We start from the raw sequence: 18561 nt of genomic DNA, 5'->3' as shown, positions 1-18561 counted from the left end.
CCTGCCCTCCAGGTCTCACTGAGGCTCTGAAGTCCACTGCTGAACCAGGAGACAGGACAGAGAAGAGTAGAGAAACCAGGGACTCATGAGGTGCCATTACCTCTTCCTGCAGCCGAGAACTCTGGGTCCTTACAGAAATTTGTCTTAATTTTTATCTATTTCTTCTCTTTTCCCTTTTCACCAGAAAATAGGGATCACTGCTTGCATTCAGCAGTCACCTCTTGGGCTGTCATTATTTTAAACCAAAGGTAAAAGTATATACCCACACCACAACCACCACTCTGCCACCTGGAAGGGCTCCCAGTGCTCCCGGGTCCCGATTTCCAAGGGTGGAGTGGGACAGAATAGTCTTCCTCTCTGGGCCACATGCCCACGCCAACCGCCTCCAGCCCGGGACACACGTATCTGAGTTGCACAGGCCTGTAGGGCATCTTTGCTAGGGACAGTTTCTTCACCTTTCTGAGCCTCAGGATCTGACATGCAAGATCTGTGCATAAGAACGGCCTTGCAGGAGGGCTCAGGAGCCAGAGGGCGTAACTCGTGTGGATTCAGCCACGGTCGCTGTCAAGGCCCAGCCTGCTGCTCTACGTGGGCTCAGGGTGTGTGAGAAGCGGGGTTTTCCTGGACACCCAGGTCCCCTCTGCAGCTCCCGCCCCTCTCCCTCCCACAGTTCATCGAGGCTCAATGCCAGCATCACTCCCACGGTGGCCCATGGCCTCCCTGCGGGGCGGGCAGTGTCTGTCGCCTCGGCTCAGAGAGGTCCTTGCCTGACTGCACATCCGTCCCTGTGGTTCCAGCTGCATGCAGCCTGGGGACCACAGGTCTGCGAGTCTGAACTTGTGTCATCTCTTCATCCCCTGCCTCAGCCACACTCCTGCCTCGTAGTGGATGGATTACATGACGGAATGGATGGATGGAAAGGTACCCATTTTTCCCCGCACTTCTGAGGACATTGTTCTTTCTCCAACACCTTCTTCGCACCCTGGGCAAAGATCATTTGACCAGAGCACTCTGGGCACTCTGCTTTGCTCTCCCGTTCTGTATACTTCTATGCCGGTACCACACGCTTCTGATTACTGCGGTGTTGCAGCATATTTCAAATCACGAAGTGTGGTGTCCCTGAATGGCCATCCATAAGGACAATGGAGTATTTGTTTGTTTGTTTTGGTACTGGGGATCAAACTTGGGTCTTTGCGGCCCAGGACAATGTAGTATTTCCAGGCGCTGGAATATTACTCGGCCTTAAAAAGAAGGAATCTTGCCATTGTGACAATATGGGGAAGCTAAAAGGCATTATGCTTGGTGAAGTAAGCTGGGTGACAGGGACAGAGCTGCCTGGTCTCCTTATCTGAGGACTCAAACAGAAGACTGTGGCTCCAGGGACTGGGGTTGGGGGTAGAGAGGGAGGTGTCGATCCAAGGGTACTGGGTTCCAGTCCTGTGTGGTGTGTTCTGCAGGCCACTGTGTAGCAGGGCACCGTGGCACTGACAACACAGATTTAAAGCCAGCACAGCAGGGAAGTCCTCTGTGTTCTTGTCACGTGGAAACCAAGACGAAGCAAAGTTCTGGAGGCCATGGATGCCCTGGTGCTGCTGACTGGGGATCACCTCATGGGCGAGGATGGTATTCGTTCTGCAACTCATGCACATGAAAAACAAGGGCGCTGACTGTGCTGGGAGAGAGCAGGGCGGAGCCTGGCAGCCTCTTTATCACTGCAGCACTCAGGAGCCGGTGATTTTGGACTCCGCGGTCTCCCAGGGCGCAGGGACCAGGAGAGGTGGCCAGACTGGGGCCGCCCGATAGACGTCCGCATCCTGTGACAGACGCGACAACTCTGTTCTTTATCTCTGCGCGGCCTCCTGTTTAGCCACAGAACCCTACATGTCTAAAAGACGTGTGGCTTTTCTCTTCAGGGGGCCCCAGTCTGCGCCACACTGCTAGGCTATGACAGAACGTGCTGAAATAACGGCGACTGTTAAAAAATCGCCCGAGACCGCAGACACGCCCGCCCAGACCCAAGGCCGTACCTGGTGGCAAGGAGCGGGTAGGAGTGCGCGGGGCTGAGCCAGGCGTCCTTCCTGCGCGGCATGCTGTTGTAGATTAAGAGGTCCTTCTCCGTCAGGACGACCACAGCCGGCTTCCACTGCTCCCCGCCATCGCCCGGCACCTGGGCAGAAGGTGGAGCAACAGGCGGTCAGGTAAAGGCTGCGAGGCCAGGGCTGGGAGGGCGGCAGCAGGGGGTCCTCGCTCAGGTGGCTCAGGTTACCATCAGAAAGAGCGGACAAGGCCAGGACCCCGGTTCCTGAAAACACCTGTGCTCTGGTCCTGCTCTGCCCCAGTCTGGGATGAACTCAGCTACCTGTGTCTGCCCTCTCACTTCTAGGTCCTGGCTGGTTCGCACTGTGAGGTCCCGGGACCGAGGTTTCGGAGGGTGCAGTCACCCCGCTGCAATGAGTGAGGAAGTCCTGCACGACTGGGCTGCAGGGCACTCAGCCAGTGTGGCTGCTAAATGAATATTATGCAAATTAAACAATGTATGTTCTTGGACCAACATAAAACTTGGGCTTAATGACAAAGATCTAGGGAAATCCCAAATGTCTGGAAAATAAGAGACTTCCAAATAATCAATGGGTCAATCAAAAAAAAAAATTAGGAAGTATTTAGAACTGAATGTAAATAAAAATATAATCAAACTGTGACGATGAAGAAAAGCTTCAAACAATGATCTCAAGTTGTAACTTAGTAAACTAGAAGTAGGAAAGCAAACTAAACCCAAATAAGCAGATGATAGGAAATAATAAAGTTCAGTACAGAAATCCATAAAAAGAAAACAGAAAAGCAGCAGAAAATTCAGTGAAGCCAGTATCTGTGTAGTTGAGGCCAAAAACGTCAATAAACTTTATTAGACTGACCAGAAAAATCAGAAGACAAATCTCAAATATGACAAATGAGACTGGAATCCTCAATACCTAGCCTGAGGATATTTCATATTAAGTAGAATGCTAACTGTAGGTGAAGGCCAACCATGAAGAATTCTATGCTGATAAACTTAATGCAGGTGAAATCCACAAGTTCCTTGAAATACACCAAATTACCAAGCTTACTCAAGAAGAAATACTGGAACAGTGCTATCTCTATCAAAGATTCCATATTTGGGGCTGGGGATTTAGCCCAGGGGTTCCAGCACCTGCCTTGCAAATGTAAGGTCCTGAGTTCGATCCCCAGTACCAAAAAAAAAAAAAAAGATTCTATATTTGTAGTTAGAATTATTCCTACAAAACACACCTAAGGGCCAGGCTACTTCACAGAAGAATTCTACCAAGCATTTAAGGAATACTACCAACTCTTGATAAATCTTTTGAGAAAATCAGAATCCAGGGGATACTTCTAAATAATTCCAGGGTTCCACTTTACACTGACACCAGATTAAGACAAAGGAAATCCAAGAATATAAAGCCACAAACCAATAGTCTTCATGAACACAGATTTTTAAAATTCAAAACAAAATTTGAACAAATTGAGTTCAAAATTTTATTAAAAGGACAATATAAGTAGGGATTTTTTTTAAATGAGTCTGTTTAACATTTAAGTCAATAAAATTTATCATAGTAAAGTAAAATAAAATATGATGACAATCCCCGATTTTAAAACTTTCAGCAAACAAGAATAGAATGCAACGTCCTCAACTTGATAAAGGGCAAGTAGGAAAAGCCTGCAGCTGACATCCTGTTTCCTGATAAAAGACTGAAGATCCTATGAAATTAGAAACAAAATAAAGATAACCACTCTTCCCACTTCAGGTCAAGGTTTTTTGTTTTTGTTTTTGTTTTTTGGTACTGGGGATTGAACTCAGGACTCTGCACTTTTGAGGCAGGAGACAGAACCACTAGCTAAATCCCTGGCCCTTTGGGGTCAGTGTTTGATCAGAAAAGCTTAACCTGTGCAATCAGAAAAAAAAAAAAAAAAAAAAAAAAAAAAAAAAAAAAAAAAAAAAAAAAAAGGTAAAGCCAGGTGTGATGGCGCCTGCTTAAAATGCCAGAACTCTGGGAGGCTGAGTCAGGAGGATTGCAGTTTGAGTGGGGCTGAAGCAATTTAACAACTTAGTGAGACTGTCTCAAAATAAACACTGGGAGCTGGGAATATATCTTATGTGAAGGCCTTAGGTTTAATCATCAGTAATGAAGAAGGAAAGCAAAGAAAGGAAGAAAGAAAGCACAGGTCGGTGGAACAGAGAGCAGAACAGAATAGATTCCCACAACAGTTACTACAGTGGAATGAAGGGAAGTTTACTTCCTCATCTGTGGAGGGAGGATATTTAACTTGAGTCCCGAAAATACTGAATATACATGTCAAAGCTTTAACTTCAATTTGCATCTTGCACTACATAAAACATAAACTCAAAATGGATCATAATCCAAACCATACCACATAAAACTGTCTTTCAGAAGAAAACAAGAGAGGATCTTTGAGACTTTGAGTTGGGCACAAGTTTCTTACATACACCATCGAAAGCACGATCCATAAATGAAAAAGACTGATAAAATGGACTTCTTCAGAACGAAACGTTTCTGTTCTTTGACAGTCATGATGAGAAGGGATAATCTGCAGAAAGAAAAGCATGGGAATATTCTCAGGTGCTCTCACTATAGGTAACTCAGAAAGCCCAAAGTGTATCACCTGGTGAATGTCTGAAGAGGCCGTACGTATCACAAGGGAAGGAAAAAGGAGCTGGGTGTGGTGGGCTGTGATCCCAGCTATTCAGGAGGCCGAGGCAGGAGGATGGGAAACTGGAGGCCAGCCAGGACAGGTTAGCAAGATCCCGTCTCAAAATGAAAAAGGGCTGGGGTGTGTAGGGATGGAGATCAGTGGTAGAGTGCTTGCCTAGCACTGATGAGGGCTGGGTTCAGTCCCAGCACCGCAAAACAAAACAACTCTAAAAGAAATTAAACAACAACAACAAAGCAAGAAAAGCCCCAGAGGAATGGACTATTGGTGTATGCAGAGGGAAGAATGTGTCTTACAATAACTGCAGAATGAGAGAAGCCAGGACATAGGGCAGTAAATTCCCTTTACACAAAACCCTAGAAAATGTGGAAATCTCCAAGGTCGTGGCTGCAGGGACAGCAGGTCCATGTGACTGCCTGGGAAAAGCAACCTCCAAAACTGGAGTCCACCATGAAAAGCTTGTATTTTATACATGGAAATTACCTCTGACAGAATTCGGGGTAATTTTTGTTTTATTATTTGGCTAAAAACCACAATGGAAACATTTTGAAGAAGTGGGATTCCTCTTGAGAGTGGTGAGAAGGATGATGCAGAGGAAAGAAGGGCCTGGTGTCCCCCAGTGAATGACAAAGGTCACCAGGTCCTCAAACCCCCAGGTTCCAGGGTGTCCTATGCTTGGCGCTGCCCTGCAGGGTCAGGGCCAGGCAAGGAGTCCCAAGAAAGCGGCCGGAGCCCACGTCACCTTCAGTTTCCCAAGAGCACACCTGGAGCAGAGTGCAACTTCTCATCTATACAGAGCGTGCAGAAGGTGAAAAACGCTGATATGTTCTACAGGCCCTTCGGTGGCTCCAAAAAAGCAACGTCTTGTCCTCTGGGCCCGGGTCTCCTAATGAAGCTGCCTTAGGGCAGAACCCACACTGCCACTGGGACACGCAGCCCCCTCTGGAGGACCCTGTTATTCAGGCGTGGTAAGCAAGTCTGTGCACAGGTTGCCTGTTTCCTTACCAGTGAGGAGTCAGCACGCCAAGATAGCAGCATTTAAACCCAGTCCAGGAAGTGACTTCCTGCTTCAAAGGATGTTGGATCCCATTAGGGTTACTCCATCTCTCTGCCTTACCGGGAGTTCAGGACAAAAATGAATCAAGTTGGAAAAGAACCTCGAGCAACTAGACACATTTGCCTGAATTAAGTTCAGGTGCCTCATTAAGTTCAAGTTAAGACAGTCATGGTGGCATAGGCCTGTCACCCCAGCACTCGGGAGGCTGAGGCAGGAGGATCACCATTGAATTTGAGGCCAGCCTGGGCTACATAGTGAGCTCAAGGCCAGCTTGCACTACATAGCAAGACCATGTCTCAAAAAACCAAAACGATAAAGTGTAGGCTGAGTTAGGGATGATGGTCCAGTCTATGCCTTTCCCTGACTTTTGCAAAGTGGAAATTGTGGTCTGGCAGAAGGCAGCACTTAATACTGGTAGGAGAGGTGCCCCACCCTACGTGACATAAGTGTCCACCTTACTCCCAGGTTTTAGTCACCTGCTTGTTCAGGGTTAGGAAGCACCGTGGAGCCAGGCAGTGCCCCACCACGGAGCTGCACCCCTGCCACAGCTCATCCGGGGAGTGTCCCTTCACGTCCCTATGACCGAGGACGTGTATAGAAGACTGGTCCCCAGGGACCCTTTCGGGACGCCAGCGTCTGCACACAGCACTGAGGCCAATACCCTACCTAATCTCACATTTCCCAGGGCCCAGCACCAGTGCTAATCGGCCCTTGCTTGGGCATGAACAAAAGCGAATTTCTGTTCCCCAGTACTTCGCCATTTTCTTTGGGTCAAGGCTGGAAACCCCTCCAGGGAAATGGGCGAGTCCTTCCATCGCCCCACCTTGGCGCTCCGCTCGGAGACATCCTGGCCATGACCTGGGACCCGAGTCTGGACCCTGCTGTGTCTGCACCGCCCTGCACTGCACTGCAGTCTCCAGGCCTGTTCTCAGCACGCCCCCTCCAGGAAGCCCTCACTCCGAGAAGGAGCGAAGCCCCTTCCCTCCGGACCCAGCTTTCTGGATCCCGCCCCACTGCCCTTGCCCGCCCTCTCACTTCACGACCTTCGGCCCCAGAACCCCAGCTCAGCAGCCATTCCGTCCAGGGTCAGATATGTATCCGTCACCTCTGTGAGCTTGGATCAGCTGAGGACATCCTGGGTCGCCCAGAGACACAGCCTCTTCCTGGGGACGGCTCTACACACCAGCTGTCAGAAATTACGGCTGGCACTTTGAGTAAAAATGAATTCCCCTAAGTGCTTAACGATGCTTAGTTCTTTCAGACCTGGAAGCACCCCGTTTTAATCATGTTTACTTATTTGCTTAGCCTGTTCTTTTCTGAGGAAAGTCCAAAAATAAAATTTGAGTCTGTGCCCTGCCTGGGTTACACAATGTCACAGTGAGCAGGGTCAGGCCAGGACTATTTGGAGTTTTTCAAACCTTTGGGTCTCTTAAACAGTGATAAGTTAGAAGGAGCGGTTGGGAGAAAGTCATTTAGAGAGAACTTAACATACTTGAGTCACTTCGATCTGGGGAAATCAAAACCTACAAGAGAGGAAAGGAATTCTGTTTACCCGGGGAGGGCAAGGCTGAGGGAGTACACACGGAAGAGACCCCGGTCTGTGAGGCACTGTGGGGGTTAAACTGTGTCCCCCCCAAAGGCACGTGTTGAAGAAATCCTGCCCCACTCCTAGGACGAGACCCCACTTGTTAACCGGGTCACTGCAAATGTAACTCCTTAGGTTAGGATGAGTCCATAGCTGCAGGGTTGGACTCGTAACCCAGTACGGCCGTGGGCTTGTACAGGTGAAAGGGGGCACAGACACGCAGCAAGGGGGTTGAGGACACCAGGGCAGGGGCTGGAGGAGCGTGTGGGAGCCCGTGGTGGGCGGCAACACGCGCCGGGAATCTGCTCTCCGGCAGCTCTGCCAGCTTCGATCCTGGACGTCCAGCCTCCAAAGCTGCAAGACAGTGAGCCTTGGGCTTTCTGTTCGAGCCGCCCAGCTTGTGGTGCTCCGTCAGGGCGGCCCCGTACGCGAACACAAGCACCGGACCATGTCGCCTCTTATTCTTTTAGCAACCCTTCTTGACACTTATTATTCCCCCCGCCCTACCGTTTTTTGACAAGGTGTCACTGTGCAGCCCAGACTGGTCTCGAACCCACGGTGATCCTCCTGCCTCAATTCCCCAGTGCCGCTGTTACCAGGCTCTAGGGTCTCCTTCTAGAGGCGACCTCTAGGATCTTTCTGTCCCGAAAGAACTGGTCTAGAAAAGCACAGTAGCAAGGTTTTGCATTTATTCAAGGTAGGGAAAGAAACATGCTCTGCACAGTTAGTGCGAGCGGATTTAAAGCAAGAAAAGACGCGCGGTCCTTCCACAGGGTGAGAGCGACCTCTCTGGGTGAGAAGAAAAAGGCCAAGAGGACAACCGCCATCTTTCGTATCCCCCCCCCTCAGCTGAGGTCAGGTCTACACCATCCTATCAGAAAGCCGCTTGATTTCTTGCGAGAATTGAAGAGGGCACTCTGATTGGCCCCAGACGCAGGGCTTTAGGAAGTATCTTTGCGAATCTGTCCTGGATCTCCGTTTGGGATCCACAGGTCCTGCTCCCTTCCCCAGCCGCTTCGCCACGCCCCAATCTCCTGCCTCGCTGAACTCACAGGTTATTATCCCTTTTTCAGAAGAACAAACTGGGTCAGAAAGTTTGAGAAGTGGCCACAGTTAGATGATGAGAGTTCTAAAGGCTTCTCGGTCAAAGCCTGTGCTGTTTCTGCAGCATGAAGCGGCCTTCCATAAGAGGAAGGAGGGAATGATGTGGGAAATTTTCAAGAAACATAGGCAGGGAGCTGAGCTGCGCTATCCCCCGTGGGCTGTAGCCGTGGGCACCTGTTGGCCACGGCTCCTCCTCGGGGTCTTTCCTTTCTGTCCCTTCGTACCTTCTGCCACGTGGGCTTTCACACAGGGCAAACTCAGTGTGGTCCAAGTTCCCGAATTCCCCTCTGAGCAATCAAAGCTCCATTCCCCAAGCCTCCCATCTGATGGAAGTAAGTCAAGACTCAGGTGTGAATAAGTCATGACCCTTCACACAGGCTCCACCGAGGAATCGCTCCATTTATAGCAAGTAGCTGGGAGTAAATTAGTCTCCCCTGTTTACTCCTCAGTAGGTAACTGAAGGGCTGGTGAGGAAGCAGGGTTTGTTTTCTAAAGGAAGCAGAACCTTCTGCTGTGCCATCAATTCGGTCTGTGTGCTTCTGTCTTTTTAGTAAGGCCCTTTCCCCCCTGGTGGTGCTTACCCCGCACAAAAGTTTGCAAATTCTAGGACAATAAAGTTCAGTTTAATGTTCTGTGCAGTTTTAAATCAAACACGGATCATGTGTTTAGCAACATATGACAGATGAGTCGACTAGGCTGTCAAACACATTTGGATATTTAACTACTAAGATTATCTAGTATTTGTGCATCTAGGAAATTTAAGTGGCTGTCGACCCTTCCAGCTCATGGCTCAGAAAACAATGGATACAAAACACATGACCGCAGCAATTTCTAGTGGCTTTATTAATCATAGAATGCCAGACCAAGAGTCACAAATTGATATTGCAAGAAACAGTTTAGCTGGTTAGCTTATGAATAGGCAGCTTGCCAGGGGGAGGGCGGAAGGTAGCACTGGGTGGTCAGCTACATTGGTAGGGGTTAAAATAAGCACAGACATTGAAGTAAAGTAAAAAATGAACTTCCTCATGCAGCATGGAATGCAGCCCAAACCCTACTAAAGGGAGATGAAACCCCTCCCTACTCAGGCCCTGAATTTTGAGGGTCTTAAAAATGCAGGTGAACTGGATTTTCTTTAAAAGTTCCAGTTTCCTTCAAAACCCTACATGCTGCGAACTCAGGTGGAAGACCGTGCACTCCAACTGGTCATTTTAAATCCACAGAGCCGCCTGCTGCAGGGGGCCTTGAAACAGTGGAGCAATTCCCCCGCTCTGCACCATGCTCGGAAATCCTACTTTTCTTCTCCTTACTTCCAATAAACACTCTCCCAACGTCGTCCTTTTGTTCATGATTTCACTCTCTGACTTAGTGAGACAATGAGCTGGGGTTTACATGGTTCATATGGAATTAACTGTTCCAATATGACTTCAGAAGACAAATACAAGAGTAAAAACAACCCATATCCCATTTATAGTGTAGCCTGTTTTTAGGGTTAGCCTGTTATTCGGGGTGATTATAGGCTCAACATTGCCAGACTTCCCAATATTTCAAGAGAAGCCAGAAATACAGGTTTTTCTTATGTGAAATTACCATTTTAGAAAGTTGACATATTAGCCCCCCACTGATGCTATAAGAATCACCACAAACAGTCTTAAATTCTGGAGGTTAAAAGTCCTGAAGTCCAGGAGGCCGGGCCCGGGCCTGCCTCACAAGCACAATATCCTGAGTTCGATCCCTGGTACCAAAAAAAAATATCCCAAAGTCCAGATGCAGGCAAGGCTGGTCTGTCTGGAAGCTGGAGAAGTGGTTCCTGTTTTGTGGGTCCTGGAGTCCAGCTCCTGGCTCCGCACCACTTCTCCCTCTTCTTCCTCCCTGTCGCTGCCCACTGTGCAGGGACCTGGGATAACAGCCCAGCTGGATAACCCAGGAAAGTCTCCTCATTTTAAAGTTTTAAATTTAATCACATCCTCCAAGTCTCTGTCTGGCTACATTAATCATCTCGGGACTGTCTGTATAAAAGTTAGCAGAGCACGACTGAAGGGCCCTGAATTCCCCTAACCTCACCCTCTTCAAGACCGAGGCTTCCAGGGTGGGGGGTTTCCAGGGCCCTCCCACTATGGCAGGAAGTCTCCGCCATTGCCCCGAAACAAGGGTCAACCCACCAGCTAATCTTGAGGGTTGGCTTCCTTACCTAGCTGCCCTCCAACTTTCCGATTAAAGCTTCTTTTTCTAGAAAATTGGAGCTTTAATTTCCTTTTTTACTAACGCACGTGCCCTGGCTAGCCAGTGATTCTAAGAGCATGAATCTTACTGAGTTTGTCCTCAGCTCAGCTGTTCCTGCCGCCATTGGTCTGGGACAACCTTGATCAACCTGAACTAGCTCCTCCGTCTTGCAGTTTCCTCATCTTTTGTGGGACCTGTTTGAAGCGATGAAGAGAAGACATCAGGTGACCGTGTGTGAAGACTCTGGGCCATAGCTCTGTCGCAGGTGCGGCTGTGGGAGCAGTGGCCAGCTGGACACCTGTCTTAGCTCCAGCTGCTCTCAGGGTCACTAGAACAGACTGCACACGCCCACTTCTCACGTGGGCGCTCCAGTTCTGGGCCCGGCAGACCCAGTGTCTGGTGAGGCCGGCTTCCCGGTTTGCAGGAGGCTGCATCCTCCTGTCCTCTCATGGCCCAAGGAGAGCTGGAGAGCTACTTGCCTCTTCCTTAGAGGCACTGATCCCATTCGTGAGTGCTCTACTTTCGTGGCCTCTTCACTTCCCAAGAGTTCCGTTTCCAAATATCTCCACCGTGGGATCAGACACAAACATTCCATCCATTACACAATCCCCAAACTACTGTTGCCTTCTTCTTCCTAAAAGAACTACAAAATTTTTAGGAGTGATAATACATCTAGCTAAAAATCTATTTTCACCGGTGTGGTAGCGCGTGCCTGTGATCCCAGTCCTTGGGAGGCTGAGGTAGGAGGACTGTTGCCAAGTTCAAGGCCAGCCTGGGCTCCATAGAGGGCTCATCCACCTCCACCCCACAGGGCTCACTTAAGAAGCCAAGCTCCCTCACCCAGCTGGGTCATATGACAGGCACGGCCTACTCTGAAAGAATCCACTTCTCATGGAGGTTTTCACATCTGCGGGGGGTTGCTCCCGAGTCCTCACACAGGAAACAATATCAGTGTTATTTGCAAACAGACACGTGGCCAGGAAAACACAGGGTGATGTTACCATGTTATTTGCTCTATCTCATCTTATTTTTCCCTCTTCAGAATTTCTATTCTGCAATGAAGTGTTTGTTGACAACATGCTCCTTGCTTGACTGATGAGGAGCATGTCAAGAATCTCAGGGATTTAGCTCAGTGGTTCTGCCACCTGCCTTTCGAGTTCAATCCTCAGCACCCCCCGAAAAAAAAGCATCTCCGGGGGGGGGGGAAGGGGAGGAGAAGGAGGAGGAGGAGGAGGAGGAGGAAGTAGTAAACTAGCAGACTCTGCTTTGGTTTAATTTTACCACTTTTGCATCAAGAGAATATTAAAAGCCAATCTCTCCTTATTGTTTCTATTACAATACTCACTAATTATCCACAGTTGACTCCATTTATGAGAAAAACCAAGTTTTCTATGAACATAGTTTTTTTTTTTTTAAGTACAGAAAAGGCTGAAAGCTACTAGAACAAACAGTACAAAGCAACAGGGTCACTTCAAGCGACTGAGTAGAGAAATTTAAGTCATTTCCGCTGTTAGAACAGCCCCCATTGCCGGGAGGAGGGAACGCATCTCTTCACATCGTCCTAAATGTCTGTCGAGCAGTGCTAGGCACTGCGCTGGCATCCAGCAGAATCCGTGAGAACACGCGGGACGGCCGAGGGACGGGTACCACACGAGCCATCAGAACGGCAAATCTGTAGATACAGATCGGCAGGGGCCGCTGCTCACCAGGATGCTCTTGTCAGAGCTCTACTGAGTCAAGCACATTTCTCGTCCTCTGGGGCTGTGCTGTTCTTTATTTTTTAATCTTAATTTTTATTAGTAACAGGTTTTTTTTTTTTTTTTTTTTTTAGTACCGGGGATCGAACTTGGGCCCTTGCACTTGCGAGGCAGGCGGTGGAACCACTGAGCCAAATCCCCGGCCCTTATTAGTAAAAGTTTGAGGTACATAATAATTAAATTTATCATGGGGCGTTGGTACCCGTACTTAACACATCTTAACTCTTTTTATGCCCCTTCCCCCTTTTCTTTCCTCTTTTCATTTGCAAAAGATCTATTTTCCTGTTTCCTGTTATCTATATTTTGTTTCGTTCTTCATTTATGCTTTCAGTTTCTCATTAAGAGAAACTGTGCTATTTAAGCCTATGCATTTCATTTACTTCACTTAGCTTTACGACCTCAAGGTTACTGACACATTATTCAAATTTATTCTTACAGCAAAGTGGTAGTCCTTTGCGTACAAATACCCCATTTTCTTTATCTATGCATCTGCTGAGGGACACATAGGGCCCTTTCAAGATTTAGCTATGAGTTGTGCTGCTACAAACTGGGGTACAGATATCACTGTGTTATGATGACGTCTTCAACTCTTTTGGAAAGATACCTAGAAGGGGAGCACATGGACTGAAAATACAGATTTTGAGTTTTCTGTGGAGTCTCCATACTGATTTCCATAATGGTTATACGAGTTACAGTCGCACCAAAATGTCGAAGGGTTTCTTTTTCCCTGCAGCCTCACTAACCTTGGTTGTTATGATTTCCCGATGGTGGCCATTCTTTCTGGAGTACAGTGGAATCCTGGTGTTTTCATCTGGATGTTTGTCGTGTCGTGCATCAATTGGCCATTTGTACTTGTCTTCTGAGAGGGGTCTATTCCTGTCAGTCGCCCATTTTTTGATTGGGTCTTTTGAGGGGGTCTACATTTTTGAGTTCTTTGTATATTCTAGATATTAGTCTTCTGCCCACAGAATAACTGACTAAAATTTGTTTTCCCACTCTGGAGGTTGCCTCTTCGCTCTCTTGGCCTTTTCTTTGCCGTATAGACGCTCTCCACCTTGATGCCACCAGACGCCACTGTAAAATCATCATCACCATCTCTGCAGCCACCACCACGGTGCTGAGTTCATGTGAGGGAGGCACTTTGATAACTGCCAAGTAGCATGGCTGCTGTGGGGCCTCTTATTTTGTCTCCTACTTTGTGTTCTAAGGAACACAGAAGAGTTCCGCTAATTGATGAAGGTGTTAGGAAGCTTAGTTTCACCTGAGTCCTCTTGGTACTTCCAGTGTAGGGCCCACTGCCACCATTAGACCCCCACTGTCTTGCAGAGCTTGGCACAGAATGTGCTGCTCAGAACAGACCTTTCCACGGCCTGTAAATCACCGCGAGTCCGACGTGATGGACTGTACTTTATATTATATATGGAAGTCTTTATAAATAAGGCAAGTCCGTATTCGACAAGTATCACGTGAAAACTAATGGAGGAAGGAGGTCTAATTACCCCAGCTGTTTAATCAGGGAGAATGACACGTGTGGACGTGCTTTCATCACTGAGGCGGAAGTCTTGCCTCCCAGCCTGGCTCCTGAGGTTGGCCTCTACCCCACCTTCCTCTTCTCGCTTGAACACACAGCAGGTTGAGTGGGAAAACTCCAATCTGCCTGCTGGCTGGGCGGAATGGCTCTCCTCCCTGAAGGTGGGCGTGGTTATTCCGACCCCGCCCACAGCTCTAGGGAGCCGAGCAAAGTCCCAGCTCAGGCTCCCTGCCCTAGGCATCGGCTTAGCGTTTACACTTTCCAGACACCTCCATTCTGTCTCCTCTTCCCTACGGTTGCACTGAGAGTCACCTGGCTCTCATTCGCCTACCACAAAGTTTGGCAGCAGCACAAAGAAGCCTAACCTCCTGGCATCAGTGTCTGTCTTTACTCTTTATGCCCCAAGGAACTGCATGACACTAAATTCTTCCAATCCAGATCGCCCCAAGTCAGATGTAGAATGATTTTCAAATAGGGAAGCTTCTTGTGGCCAGGCTTCCTTGGGTGGCCTTTCGAATCCCGAGACTCCACAGCGATCCCTGGACAAGGGCTACTGAAACATATTGGGAACTGAGACAGTGAGCTCTCCCTGTCAGCACCGGCTGCAACCTTATTCATTCAAAATGTTCAAGGCCGGGGATGTAGCTCAGCGGTTCGGTGGCCTGCCTCGCAAGCGCAAGGACCCGAGTTCAATCCCCGGTACCAAAAAAAAAAAATGTTCAGTAACCCTTTCATGTGAGGCTATCGCCCTAGCCCTTAAACACTGTGCTCCTCCGAGCAGAACTCAAAACACGACGCAGAGTCATTGTCTTCTCTCTTCTTCCATTTATCGGAGGCTGATCAATCCTTCGACTTGCCTAGAAAGCAGGATGGTGAGGGCCGAAGAAGAGAAAGACAGCAGAGACTTGGATAATTTCAAAGTCTACAGGGGGCCAGAAGGTCAGTGCATCAGAGCGGGCAGAGACCCGGGGGCTTCACTGTTTTTATCCTGAGATTCCCAAAGAAGCCCAAGCTGCTGGGACAGGCGTCAGCACGGGCAGTGCACGGGCGCACACCTGGGGCAACAGGTGCGTGGCCACCGCTGGCGGTTTGTAAATATTTGTGCAGATGCACACTCCTCTGCATCTGACCCTTTACCCACACACCGCTCCCAGGGCTTTTTTCAGTCCAATGTTTGTACAGCTGTTGAAAAGTGGGGGAGAGGGGATAAAACGAATGTTGGGGACTCAAAACAAAAACAAAGCAAAAACACCCTAGACACTCCTCTCTTGTTAGGATGTTTTGTCTTCTCATATTTTATAAAAATACGTTCTAGAGTTTTGATTCCCAGGGTGGATGACTGTAAGAACTGAGGTCGGCAGAGGTGGCCACAGGGGTGAGTGAGTCCCAGGCAGCAGCTGAGGCACAGGCAGCAGCTGAGGCCCGAGCCGTGCTGCGGGACAGCCTCACACCGTGGCCCCCCAACTTCTGCACCCCAGCATGCCCCAGTTCACTGAGTCTCGTGTCCAATCCCATCAGCTCAGGGGTTCACACCCAGTCGGGTACTTACCACGTGCATCCGGCCATTCGGTCCCCAGAACTGGGCAGAAAGGAAGGAAGGATGGAAGGAATAGACAAGTGTCATAAAGAACAAAGCGGAGGTAATGTAAGAGGTAAGGGAGCAGGGCAGGGAAGGCATTGCTTACATAAACTGGGCCTCACAGAGGTGACTTTATGAGATCTATTTTGCATCTCAAGAAAGGACAAACCTGGCCAGAGATTTAGCTCAATGGTTCTTCAGCCTGCCTCACAAACACAAGGACCCAAGTTCGATCCCCAGTACCAAAAAAACAACAACAACAACAAAAAAAAAAAAAAGAAAGAAAGAAAGAAGGGACAAACCATTAGGCCAAAGAAATGAATTATTAATGGCAGGATTTCAGCCATAAAATGAAACAAGGAGAAAATTACTTAGGGAGATGGTGCACTGGATAGGGGTTTTTCCCTAATCCCAATATCACCTCATCTATGAAGCTATCTGGGGATTCTATTTGTAAAGCTGGCCCAAATTAAAAAATACCGAAGTCCTTATCTAATGGGGGGCGCACTGAGCCCACATGTCCTCTTCAGGAGACATTGGGCAGAGGACAAAGGAGAGACTCCCACTGCTCCTTGTGCCCAATTCTGTGTTGCTTGTGGTTTCATAAACACAGTATTTTTTCCATGCCCAGGAAGGGAGGCTTTCTCTGCTAAAGAGCTCAAGTTTTTTTTTTTTTGGTACTGGGATCGAACTTAGTACCTTGTACCTTTGAGGCAGGCTCGGTGCTGCTGAGCTAAATCCCCAGTCCGAGCTCAAGTCTTAATGTGTGAACCTCAATGATTTTGAACTTTCTGAATTTTTTCAAGCTTTGATTTTCCTCCCAGGACTCAGAGCTGTCTGTCTGCCTTCTGTCTCCTGGGCAGAAGTGAAAGCCAGAGCGGGTAACAGAGAACGGCGGTGACGGATGGGTGTGAGCTGTGCTGAGAAGATGAAAGCATCTGTGGATGCTCGGTGGTGACGGCTACACCGCAAAGTGAGTTCAATGCATGGTACAGAGCCAACACTGGAAACGGCGAAAGTGGTGAAGTTTTACATGCATTTGACCATGCTAATACGAATTCTAAAATAAGGGCAAATGAAGAATGAAATCATGTTATCTGCAGGAAAGTGGATGGAACTGGAAAATGGATGTTAAACGCTACGGATTAGACTGGGGTGCCCCCCAAGGCCTGATGTGGAAGGTGACTGGATCTCAGGACTGCAACAGACACTGGGGGATTAGTGCATCGGTGAGTTCACAGCTGTCCAAAGGTGAGGCCTGGGAGACGTGGCTGTGACCTGGAAGGGGCGTCTCCCTCCCTTCTGTCTCCACTTCCTGGCTGCCGTGATGTGAGCAGCTTCTCCGCCAGGCCCTCCCACTGTGCCGTTTCTGTCCTGGAGTCAGCTGCCCGTGGACTGAAAGTGGGAGCCAAAATAAACCTCTCCTCCTGTACTTTATGAGGGTTGAGTATTGTGTCTCAGCACTGGAGAAAGCGACTGCGACATTAAGTGAAAGGAGCCAGACTCAGAAAGTTAAACGTTACATGTGTTCTCTTGTGTGAGGAATCCAGAAAAAAAAAAAATTAAAAAAATTAAAAAAAAGAGAGAGATGACATAAAAGGAGAAGGGAGACTATTGGGGAAGAAGAAGGGATCACAGCAGAGGGAGGAAGGGGAAGATTGGTGGGTAAGACTGATCTAAGTATGTTACATACAGATATGAACACACCGAAACAAGACCTACTATTCTACATAGCTAACATGCATTTTTAAAAAGGTAAATGAATGCGTGAGTCAAGCAGAAGGCCCAGAGCCTGGGAGACCTCCTGCTCCTCCTTGGTGAGCGTGCCAGGTCCCTCTACGTTTGAAGGCAGCCACCTGAGCTGCATGAGCTCCTGTCTGGAGCAGCCTGAACTCCCACTTGATTTCTGGGGCTCCTTCCTCACGTCCGTATGTCTCTCTGCACCACTGCCCTGCCCCTGCCCACACACAACCCCGAGAGAGGCAACTGATACGCACAGGAAGGAGGTGGTGTTCCAGGGTGCTTCTTCTATAGTTTTGCTGTGAGCTTTAAGTTGAAGAAGTAATGTTTGGTGTCTCCATTACAAACAGAAATGTCCCTACCTGTTCACCCGAAATCCATCACGGTAGTCTCTCTAATCAGACACCAGACACAGGAACATGTACTAATTTTGTTTATCTTGATATGCCTGTTACTTTGCGAGAAATCTTCACCAACATTGAGATCGGCTCTGTCATTAAGCCCTCTGCTCACAGCAGTGTACTGGTGTTCCGTCGCTGCCATGACCCACCGCGGCCCAACCCAGATGCGTAGGCCCGAAGGCCAACGCGGCTCTCAGTAGACTGAGTCAAGACGGCCCTCTCCGAGTGTCCTAGGGAAAGCGCTTTCCTTCGCTTTTTCCTGGCTCCTGGATGTGCATTCAGTGCTTCTTCAGTCTCCAGGGTCACAAGTGCAGCATTTCCACCACCTCTACTCCCGTCTCACTCTCCCTCTGCTTCCTTGACAAAGATACTTGGGTGCTGGGGTGCAGCTCGGTGGTAGAGCGTTTGCCTGGTGTGCCTGAGTCCATGGGTTTGATCACAAGAAACACACAGACAGAAACTCGCAAACACACTTGTGATGACACTTAGGTCCTACCAAGATAATCCGGGATCCTCCTCTTGTTGCCAGAGACCTGACTGAGTCATACATGCAGAGAAAGGAAAATGCTTAGGTCCTGGGGCATAGGCCCTTGATGTCTTTAGGGTCCTTTTCAGGCCACCACACACACCAAGGGGAAGGCAAACCAGGTGGACGGACAGGGTGACCCCTCTACCCTTGGTGGCCATGGCTACAAGGGGACCTTTAAATTAAGATTTCAATAGCGATCCCAGCACTCAGGAGGCTGAAGCAGGAGGATTTGAGACCAGCCTGGGCTACATAGTGAGTTCCAGGTCAGTCTCAACTATATAGTGAGACCCTGTCTCAAAAAACCAAAAAATCTAAAAAAAAAAAAAAAAAAAA

General features: G+C 48.6%; 1 protein-coding gene across 1 annotated transcript in view; it reads right to left on the bottom strand.

Moving 5' to 3' along the window:
* Sntb1 (syntrophin beta 1) overlaps positions 1-18561 on the bottom strand; it is a 117902-nt gene that overhangs the window by 29583 nt on the left and 69758 nt on the right. Inside the window, exon 5 of the mRNA XM_010619649.2 lies at positions 2028-2167. Within this exon, the coding sequence (XP_010617951.1) occupies positions 2028-2167 (140 nt within the window). The remainder of the gene's footprint in view (positions 1-2027; positions 2168-18561) is intronic.

The sequence above is a fragment of the Fukomys damarensis genome, unplaced genomic scaffold (assembly GCF_012274545.1).
Source record: "Fukomys damarensis isolate Sample0158 unplaced genomic scaffold, DMR_v1.0_HiC HiC_scaffold_5, whole genome shotgun sequence".
NCBI classification, from domain to species: Eukaryota; Metazoa; Chordata; class Mammalia; order Rodentia; family Bathyergidae; genus Fukomys; species Fukomys damarensis.
This window is presented reverse-complemented; position numbering and strand designations above follow the sequence as displayed.